This window comes from Bos taurus, chromosome 27 (assembly GCF_002263795.3).
Source record: "Bos taurus isolate L1 Dominette 01449 registration number 42190680 breed Hereford chromosome 27, ARS-UCD2.0, whole genome shotgun sequence".
NCBI lineage: Eukaryota > Metazoa > Chordata > Mammalia > Artiodactyla > Bovidae > Bos > Bos taurus.
In genome coordinates this window covers 24,771,498-24,781,593 of record NC_037354.1, presented here as the reverse complement: position 1 = coordinate 24,781,593, position 10,096 = coordinate 24,771,498, and the positions used below count along the sequence as shown (strand labels likewise).

General features: G+C 43.2%; 1 protein-coding gene across 1 annotated transcript; it reads left to right on the top strand.

Annotated features, from left to right (window-relative positions):
• The first annotated feature begins 281 nt into the window (after positions 1-281).
• LOC132344082 (low-density lipoprotein receptor-related protein 6-like) lies at positions 282-9,380 on the top strand. The gene is made up of 7 exons (XM_059882395.1): positions 282-709; positions 1,432-1,600; positions 1,913-3,118; positions 3,917-4,042; positions 5,680-5,904; positions 8,042-8,353; positions 9,028-9,380. The coding sequence occupies exons 3-7, from the start codon at positions 2,842-2,844 to the stop codon at positions 9,378-9,380; spliced, it is 1,293 nt and encodes a 430-aa protein (XP_059738378.1). The 5' UTR covers positions 282-709; positions 1,432-1,600; positions 1,913-2,841.
• The last annotated feature ends 716 nt before the right edge of the window (positions 9,381-10,096 follow it).

Here is a 10,096-nt window from a genome sequence, read left to right as displayed (position 1 = left end):
CCCACTCCAGTATTCTTGCCTGGAGAATCCCATGGACAGAGGAGCCTGGTGGGCTACATTCCCCTGGGTCACAAAGAGTTAGACATCACTGAAGTGACTTAGCACACATGCTTGTCTTTAAAATGATTTAGTTTTTCTGTAGGATCTACAGCTAGGTGCTCCAGAGACCAATTGATGATCTTAGTTTGTCCTGTGCCACTTCCACGATGGGACACTTAATTATATTTGGCTGTTGTCTATAAGGCCTGGAGAGGACCTCTGTCTAGGGGTGAGGGGCTGAATCTGAAATCAGGCAGAAAAGTTCCAAAGATTCATTTCAATGTGCTAGAGTTCAGAGGAGGAATTGAGGCTTCAGGTGGTCAACCAGGTCTCCTTTAGATCCACCTTAGTCCAGACTTCAGAGATAAGTAGGTTTTGGCATGGGCCACTAGTCAATGTCTTTAGTTAAGGAGATGGTGTGAAAGGAAGTTTCATAGTCATGAGTCACCTTCTACTTCTATTGCAGATGATGCTGTTAAAATTCTTATTGCAGCAGATAGAGAACTTGGTATCCTGGATCGAGGAACAGGCATCTATGAGACACTGATACCTGTAAAATCAAGGCCTATTTCTGTTGCATATGATCTAGAGAGAAGCATGTACTTCTGGGTGGATGAAGTCTTAAATGTGTTTGTTCTTGGGAAGCCAAACCCTGCTTCTCTCTATCCAGGTATATTTCTTGATATTAAAGCTCTAGCTTCTTTAAGCTACTTAAACATGGTGTGAGAAATATATGTTTATCTGGACATCATCTGTGACTCACTTGTCATGCATCATGAGAGTACATAAAATCTTGATTTTAGTCTATGTAGCTTGGTTCTATAGGAGCTTTGTAGAGCATAACCTGAGATGAGATTGTTAAGCAGTTTGGAAAGTATAGAGATGTGGGCTCAGGCCAAGGTTAGTCTCAGCTCCATCACTTGGTATATGACCCTGAGCAAGTTGTTAATTCCTTTGAACCACCATGTAAAAGATGAAGATAACAGCACTTGTCTCATTGGGTAAGTGTGGGGATTAAGGAGAAGAAGAGCTTAGCGTAGTCCTGGATGTACAAAAATCCTCTGCTGACAGTTAAGAGGTAGCATTCATCACAGCCTTCCCAGAAAAAAAGTATCAAAAACTTTGATAATGAATATTGTCCCAAACTGAGGTCACATTCTCCTGGATGTCTTGGTTATACTTCTCCTAAGGCCTTTGTCTTTCCTTCCTGCCCACTGTATACTGGGAATACCTCACACAGCAATAGCTCTCATTCATTCCCTGTGTCCTGTTGGCCTCATTATGTGACTTGAGATCAGAAGGTGTAGAAAAATTTTGTCTGAGTCTCTTTTTTCAAGGTGAGATGGGTATAGGAGAACACAGAAACATAACACTGTCTCTTGTAATCCCCAGAACTTAAAACTATCAACAGTATCTCTTTGGACTGGTTCACGGGGCAGTTGTATTGGGCTAGCAGCTTTGCCAGGGTCATCTGTGCTGGCTTAAGTGATGGCAGAGGCTACATCAGAATCTTGGAAAAGGATCTTGTGCCGGAGCAACTCATAGTGTTTCCTGCAAAGAAGTAAGTTGCGCTTTCTTCGGAATATATCCCAAATCATTGGTTGTCTTAGGTATTTAAGTTGATAGGAGAGCAGGTCAACCTTTTCGACCTACGTCTCATTTGCTCCAAAAAATTCTTAATTTTGAAGTCTAAATTGAATACCATGGAGCCAAACTTTTCAAAGTCTAGTGAGTCTGAGAGCAGAAATCTCCAGGATTCTGACCAGTGGAATGATAAGAGGTCTATGCCAGCAATCAGGGCAGCCTGGCTTGTCAGAATCGTATACATGGCCTGGAGTGGATTTTCTAACCCTTGTGTCTTTGCTGATTTCAGGTACTTGTATTGGGTAAATCGAGGTGGGAAAGGCCTGAGGACTATCGAAACAGCAGGGATGGATGGCTCTGATAGGAAGGTGTTGGCGGTGGTCAACATGGAGGAACCCACAGGGCTGACGCTGGACCATGTGGCTAGCAGACTCTACTGGATCAGTGCATACAAAGAGGTACCATGGATGGGTCAGGAGGAAAAGGTAAACCTGTTTAGTAGGAGTAAAGGGTTCTTTTGAGTACAGAGTTCTGTGTTGCATCAACTCGGTGAAGTACCTTCTGGCCATGAAAACCGAGAAAAGCCCAGCATCTTCAGATGAAACTGGACTGTATCAACACAGGTTGGGAGACTCTGTGACTTTCTTAAACTCTCTATAGTCAAACTCAGCTCTGGAATTTCCTGGTTGTCTAGGTCATGTTCTGTGTGGTACCTGGAATATAAAACATTTTAAAACGGAAAAAACAAACAAACATGCAGTTACTTAAGTACCTCAGTGTCTTCTCCCACATTTCTAGGTTTTCGTATTACAGGTCATGTTATCTTATTTTTGAAACCATCAAACTAAAAGACCAGTTGGACATGGGGGCTGAAAGCACAGGCTTGGGAGTCATATTTTTAAGCCTATTTCTTCCAGCTGTGATTTCTGGTTACTTAGGGTGCCTCTTTGAGCTCTTCTTGCCCTCTCTGGAAAGAGAGAGAAAGCCTGCCTCAGAAGGTGGTTGGGGAATGTAGTAGAAGGATTTGGTACAATGTCTGATGCAGACACTAAGTTATAGTAGCTACTTGTATAAGAATTGTGACCCTAATTGATACAAGAAGCAGCCCAATCCTCTGCCTTTGGCATTAACCTCTGCAGATCCCAAGATAACTTCATCTCTATCAAATTGATATCAAAACGTGTTTAATTGGTGTCCAAGAAACTGAGGTACTCTAAGATGGTCACCCCTCTTGCTGCCACACTCTCAAGAGACCCTGTCACCCTTCAGTCCATAGAGACAGTGAACGTGGATGGCTCCGGGAGGCACACCTTTCCCAAGGTCTTCCTGGAAGATGACGATCCAGTGGGACTGGCGGTATTTGAGAACTCTTTCTTCTGGGCAAATAAACTACAGCTGTTTCGTACTTCACCCCACACCACAAAGGAGAGAGAGGTGCTGCTAAACGCTTCCATATCCGCCTTCTTGGTACTCCACCAATCCCAACAGCCTAAAAGTAAGTCTCATCACTTGCTTTCAAAACACTTATGAATCAGAACTCACACTAAATGGAACCCCCCCCCGCCCCCCGTAAATTACTACCTCCATCTGTTGTTGGAACTTGCTATTTTGGGGCCGGGGAAATGTTCTGGGTATCGTTCCAGATGTACCCAGGACTTTTGAGTAAGATGAACAGAACGAAAATATCTGCTGGAAAACTTGTTCCAGGCACATACCTGGCTTTTATCTAACATAGCAACCAGAGTTTTAATACACAAAACATCTGAGTTTTAATACACAAAACGGGGGATGTGCTGTTCACAAAAGGGCTAGAGTAGCTTTCTCACTGACACATCAATTGATAACAGAAAATGGAACCAAGCTTGGCATCCTGCTTTTAGGAGGAAGTCACATGTTTGTTGACTAGGAGTTAAAAGCTTGTTAATCTGAATTTGTCAGCTTCAACTCAGATTATACTTCTTCATGGGCCAAGAAACTAATTAAAGTGGAGAACTGGGAACCACTATTTACTTCCTATCAGCAAGCTAGACAGTTATTTTGCCTTAACTTGGAAGGGGAAGATACCGTTGGTTGAAGCTTTCTTAGCCTGAGCTTATTGTAGAGAGGTCATTGTCACCATCTGAAAGACGGGACCCCAGGAGTTTAAGGTCAGCATGCTTAACTTAGAGGGTGACAAATATATTGGGGTTCCTTTTAAAGCAAAAATGCCTTAACTCCTTTGAGTCTGAAGTTTTGAACTGGTTTGGATAAATCCATCTGAAATTGTGTCCAACCTGTTTTTACTTTAAAACAGGTAAATACCCAGCGTATGTTCCAGGTTCTTGCAGCCACCTGTGTCTCCTGTCCCCTGTCCATCCCAAGGGTTATAAGTGTGTTTGTCCAGAGGGGATGTTTCTTTTACCTTCCGGAACATGTAGTGGTAAGGATGGTGGGTGAAGTGGGTTTGGCTCAAGAAGCCACATTCTGGTAGGTCTGGAAATAGTGTCACTTCTGTTTTTGAATTAATCACTTTTGTCCTAAAAGCATAAGAGTTTGATTAGGTTTTTTATTGTGTTAAAATATACATAACAAAAGGTACCACTTTATTTTTAAGTGTAGTATTCAGTGGCATTAAGTATATTCACATTTTTGTGCAACCATCACCTCCCGCCTTGGTCTCCAGAACTTTTTCATCTCCCCAAACTGAAATTCTATTCCTGTTAAACAATAATTCCTCATTCCCCTCTCCCCCCAACCCCTGGCAATCACCATTCTACTTCCTGTCTCTGAATCTGACTACTCTAGGTACTACATCTCAGTAAAATGGTACAGTATTTGTCATTTTGTGACTGGCTTTTTAAACTTAACATATGTCTTCAAAGTTCACCCATGTTATAACATGTGCCAGAATTGCCTTTTTAAGGTGGAATAATATTCCATTGTATGTAGATACTACATTTTGTTTATCCATTCATCTATCAATGGATATTTGGGTTCAGTAATTTTTAAAACAAGAAAAAATAGCTTATACTACTCAGTTTTACATGAAAGACTAATGATTGCTATGCTGTCACTTCAGTCGTGTCCGACTCTGTGCGACCCCATAGACAGCAGCCCACCAGGCTCCCGTCCCTGGGATTCTCCAGGCAAGAACACTGGAGTGGGTTGCCATTTCCTTCTCCAATGCATGAAAGTGAAAAGTGAAAGTGAAGTCGCTCAGTCGAGTCCGACTCTTAGCGACCCCATGGACTGCAGCCTACCAGGCTCCTCCATCCATGGGATTTTCCAAGCAAGAGTACTGGAGTGGGGTGCCATTGCCTTCTCTGAGACTAATGATTAAGTTGGTATAAGAAAGAAACCCTCTACAGTCTCATGACTATAGTATTTTCTGACTCTTGCTTGTAAGCAGAGTGTCTACATTAACATTTTTAACATAATTCCTCATGTCACTGTTCCATCTTTGAAACTGTGAAGGCTACATAATCGGTTGAACATCACTGCCCAATTCCTTGAATTTTTCCTATAGAACAGTGAGGTTTTAAGAAGAATAAATGATATAAATATGTTGATGCTCTAACTACCTTTGTAGAAGGCAATTCACAATGGGTAGCCATGGAGCATGATTATAGTGTAATAAGCTGTTGTGCCAAACACAAGTCTTAGCTTAAAATGTTTGTGAACCTTATACACAGTTAAGCACCCAGGTAACTTTTCTTTAGATAGGCAGCAGAGCTTAAATTTCTTTGTGTTGAAATGTGTGTGCTACAGACAAGGATTTGATGACGTTACTGAATCCAACAGTAGCTGAGGCCCTAATCCTCAGGATTCTATGTTAATCTTTTCGCAGACATTTAAAGGCCTTGGTGAAACTGAGCAGCACTTTCATTTGCCCAAATGACTTCCTTCTCTAAGGAAGCCAAGGCATTCATGTTGTGTGTACATGCTTCAGAAGCAAACTTTATAAGATCCTAGAATTCTAGGGAAGCTTCAACTTGAAAGAGCAATGTTGTTTCAGAGGGGAGCATGGGGCTTTTCTGACAAATGCTCAAACAGTACATCTTTCTTTTTCTTCGGTAGAGTTAAAACTAGTGTTTTCCTCCGGCAAACGTCTCTACTTGTTGAAAGTTGGTTTTATGGGAACTGCTATAGAGAGAAGCCTAGTTCAAGAGCATCCAAGGAACATCTACTTGCTGGATATTGACTGGAAAAGAAATCTCATCTACTGGACAGATACCCAGGGACATCTGTTTCACTCAACTGGCTACCTGGGAGACAAGCAAGAAATTTGGACAGAACATACAGGTAGCTTGGGTTGGTTATTTTGAAATTTTTCCTTTACTTTCTGGCTCTAGATTTAAGTAGGCTCCCAAACATCTCCAAAACCCTATCTGTCTCTGACCTGAATCAAGCTTAATACCAAAGAGTGGTTCTTAACTAATTTAAATATTAAGTGTCTGTGATTTACCCTTGTTCTTATGGTGTGCAGACTCTTAAAAGGCTACCATGATTTGGGAAATACTGAGGTCAGTAATAAGGGTTTTAAAATTTTACTTTTCTGGCCTTACATCTGGATAGGATGGAAACAGACCTTAAATACTTCAACTTTGCATTGCAGATTTTTCTTACACTAATTTAGAAGCAATTTGCAATGCAGATTTCAGAGAGAACTAGCAAGATATTTTCTTAATTTGATAATATATGCTTTCTCTCCCCTCCCACACTCCTACATGGCATACCCCACCCTTAGCTCCCTGTACTCAGCCTAAATGAAAATATCTGCTTTATAAAAGTAAACTGAGAGGTGAGTTCCAGGGTGAGTAATCTTATTTCTGAATGCCTGTACTGTGGGTATTCTAAGTGCCAAGGAACTGCTTTACTATATGAAGTGCTGTATTGGAATCCATGTTCCCGAGACACCCTTCAGATCAGTGGCTGATGTCTTAATCCTTATGGAACTGGAATGGCATCAGACTTTTTTTTTTTTTTCTTTGTTTAGGACACAGTTTATGTTGCAGAATTGCTTGGTGTGGGGGGAAGAAGCACATGTCTGGTGTCACAAGTATTGAGGTATAGTAAAGGGCTTCCCAGGTGGCACAGTGTTGAAGAATCCACCTGCCAGTGCAGGAGACCCAAGAGATGTAAGTGTGATCCCTGGGTTGTAAAGATCCCCTGGGAAGATCCTGTGGATGGCAACCCACTCCTGTATTCTTGCCTTGGAAATCCCACGGACAGAGGAGCCTGGCAGGCTACAGTCTGTGGGGTCACAAAGAGTCAGACATGACTGAGTGACTGAGCACATACACACAGAAAGGAGACACACAAGTGTTTTTCCTACACAGTTAACTGGGAAGTGTGACACAGCCAGGCAGGCCTTTTCTGGGTAGTGATCAGCTTGACCTCTGCTCTCCAGGCCACTGTGCAGGATCTCAGGGCCTCCTGACAACTCTTGGGTCTGCACCTTTCACCTTATTTTCACATCAGCGTGTACACGTCTCTTGTGTCTCCTGCATTGGCAGGTGGATTCCTTACCACTGTGCCACCTGGGAAGTCCTTTACTATACCTCAGTACTTGTGACACCTGTAGTGTTCCCCCCGCAACACACACACCAAGCAATTCTGCAACACAAACTGGGTGTCCTAAACAAAGAAAAAAAAAAAATATTGCCTGACGCAATTCTAGTTCTTTAAGGATCAAAACATCAGCCACCAATCTGAAGGGTGTCTCGGGAACATGGATTCCAATTCAATGGACATGAGTTTGAGTAAACTCTGGGAGTTGGCGATGGACAGGGATGCCTGGCGTGCTGCTGGCCATGGGGTCACACACAGTCGGACACGTCTGAGTGACTGAATTGAACTGAACTGCACTGACATCTGTGTTGTTTTCTCTTGGGTGTGTTAATCTTGTCCTCAGACTGAAACTTGAGGGTAGAAAAAACAGATGAAGTTCTGAATCAAAAATGGGAGGGCTTCAAAGTTCCACTTTAGGAAAGAGTGCATGTTTTTAAGAACTGGTGTAGAATCACTCTGAGGGCATTCTGTGATGTTGGCATGCGGGATTTTTGTGGTTACATCTGACTCCAGAGGAAAGCACATATTTTCTGCAGAGGGCAGAGCCCAGTGAGGTCAAGAGAAACAGAACCCCATGGGGCCAGTGTGTTCTTAGGAAGTTGCCAGTCTTCCTAAGCTATCCAACTTACAAAATGCAGTGCGTGTCTGCCTTGCCTAGGGGTTGTCAAGGATCAGGGGAGCTTGTACTGACAGACAAGAAACCAGAGTAGGCATGATGGGACCATTGTGGGAACAAGGTGTGTAGGTTTCTAGGGAATGATCTTTGCATCCTGAAACTATCTGCCTTCATCCCTGGCCCAGAGTTTAAGACGGTATGAGAACACATTTGAATGTCCTTCCTAATGGGAGCGACTTGTCCTCCTTACAGTCTGCTCAGCGAATGTGGACATTCCAACTGGGAACTTGTACTGGCTGCCCTGCGACAGAAGTGCTATTCAGAGGACAAGACTTGCTGGCCCAGACACCCATATCCTGTACAAAACGGGCAGCGTTATACTGCATCTCCTTCTTGACTGGCCAAGGAGGCTGCTCTACTGGGTGGAAAGTGGGGAACCCTTGAAAAGTATGACCCTTGATGGCAAAAGCATACAGACAGTCTGGAGAGGCACCTGGACGGCAGACACCCATGTAACCTTAGATCTCGGCTCTTCCAGCATCCTCTGGACCACCAAAGGGTCAGGTAAGCGCTGCATAACCAGTGAGGTTGGAAGAGGCTTGAGGGGCTGAATGAGAGTCTTCTTTTTAGTAGTAATGACACCATTTTTAGAACTAGTTAGATATAGTCTCAAACTCTGATTTTCATAGTTAAAGCTTGGGCATGAGTCACTGACCTCAAGCTCTATTCACATCTATGAGTCTAAATTTATGATTGAAGAGATAGAAAACTTTAGAAATAGCATACTTAATTTTTAACACTGCAAAAAGCTATTTGTTTCTACTTCGGTAAGTAGAAGTAACGGAATGAAACTTCCATTATAAACAAAGTACAGATACTTTGGTTATAACTTGACAGCAGGTACATATTACACCTTCATAGCTGAATGTGACAGTCTACGCACCCAGAAGTCTCAAGAATGGCCTGACAGCACTGTGCTGATGACTGGGGTTGTAGGACTGTGGTGGTCAAGTCACATCTGATGTTCCCATGCAGCACCCCTCACTTTTCTGGAACTTTAAACACTTCCTTGGATTATCTTTAACTATAGAACTAAAACTTACAAAACTTCACAGATGAATCTGTGCATACTTTCGGTGCAAGGTCATTGAAATTTTCAATCCAGTGTTGCCCTTGCCTCCTTGCTGTCACAGGTTACTTGTTCTGTATCAGCTTGTAAGGACTTGACTCTTCCTTAGGGTTGCAAAGTCTGAGTCTCCTAAAAAATAGAACCTACACTTTGAACGAGACTTGGAGTGATGGCATGATTGCGGCCCATGAGCCCTACCTACTGACTCTGAACAGAACGGCTCTCGTGCTGTGGAATAGGAGGAAGCCAGAGCCCTTCTCAGTGTCAAAAGAGGCCTATGTTCAGAAGATGATCATCTTGGCTGAGAACCTGGAGGTGCCAGGCAAGTCTTCCCCTGGGGGTTTTCTTAGAGATCCACGTTACGTGGCTCTCCTCGGTGTGTTTCCTACGAGAAATTCCCGGGTATCTTCCCATCTGTGTCAGCGTGGTCCCACCCCACAGTTCGGCAGGCCTTCTGCCTAACTTGTCCTTGTACTGAAACCTGTTCAAGTAAGAATCTAACACATTTCTCAAAGTTGCTAAACGGCACCAGTTCCTGAGTAATACCCCAAGGAGGGTGCACACCTAGCCCCTTTTGGGAATCATCTTTCATGTTAGCATGTTGAAGCTCTTAGTTTGGCTGTAAAGAGAGCCATTTAACTTGCTCTAAACAGGTTTCCCGGGCTACCTAGGTGGCACGGCAGTGAAGAATCTGCCTGCCAATTCGTGAGACCCAGGTTTAATTCCCGGGTCAGGAAGATCCCTTGGAGAAAGAAATGACAATCTACTCTAGCATTGTGGCCTGGAAAATTCCGTGAACAGTGGAGTGTGGTGGACTACAGTCCATGGGGTTGCAAAGAATGGCACACAACAGAGCACCAATGCATGAAAATCAGTTTCCCAAGCTGGCTTTTTTTTTTTTTTTTTAAACTGAGAAAGCCCCTTTCTCATAGCAGTGACATCTTGCAGGGGATCCTCTGTGAAGCTGCTCTGGGTCCTGGTTACCAGGGGAAGCAGCTCTTCTGTTAAAGCTGTGCCTTGATCATTCAGATTAATCTGCTTAAAGCTGGCTTAACTATTTTCGTATAAACCTTTTGCACGGTGCCAAAAAATCTGATTTCAGATCTTGAGGCAGAAGAAAAGGTCTTATCACAGGATTCAGGGGGCTTTCTTGGTGGAAGCAGCTGGAAACCCCGAGG

Coding starts and splice junctions, on each gene's coding strand:
- LOC132344082 (XM_059882395.1), top strand. CDS start 2,842: ATGGTCACCCCTCTTGCTGCCACACTCTCAAGAGACCCTGTCACCCTT. Junction 3,119..3,916: donor CCAATCCCAACAGCCTAAAA/GTAAGTCTCATC, acceptor ACTTTAAAACAG/GTAAATACCCAGCGTATGTT. Junction 5,905..8,041: donor AATTTGGACAGAACATACAG/GTAGCTTGGGTT, acceptor TCCTCCTTACAG/TCTGCTCAGCGAATGTGGAC.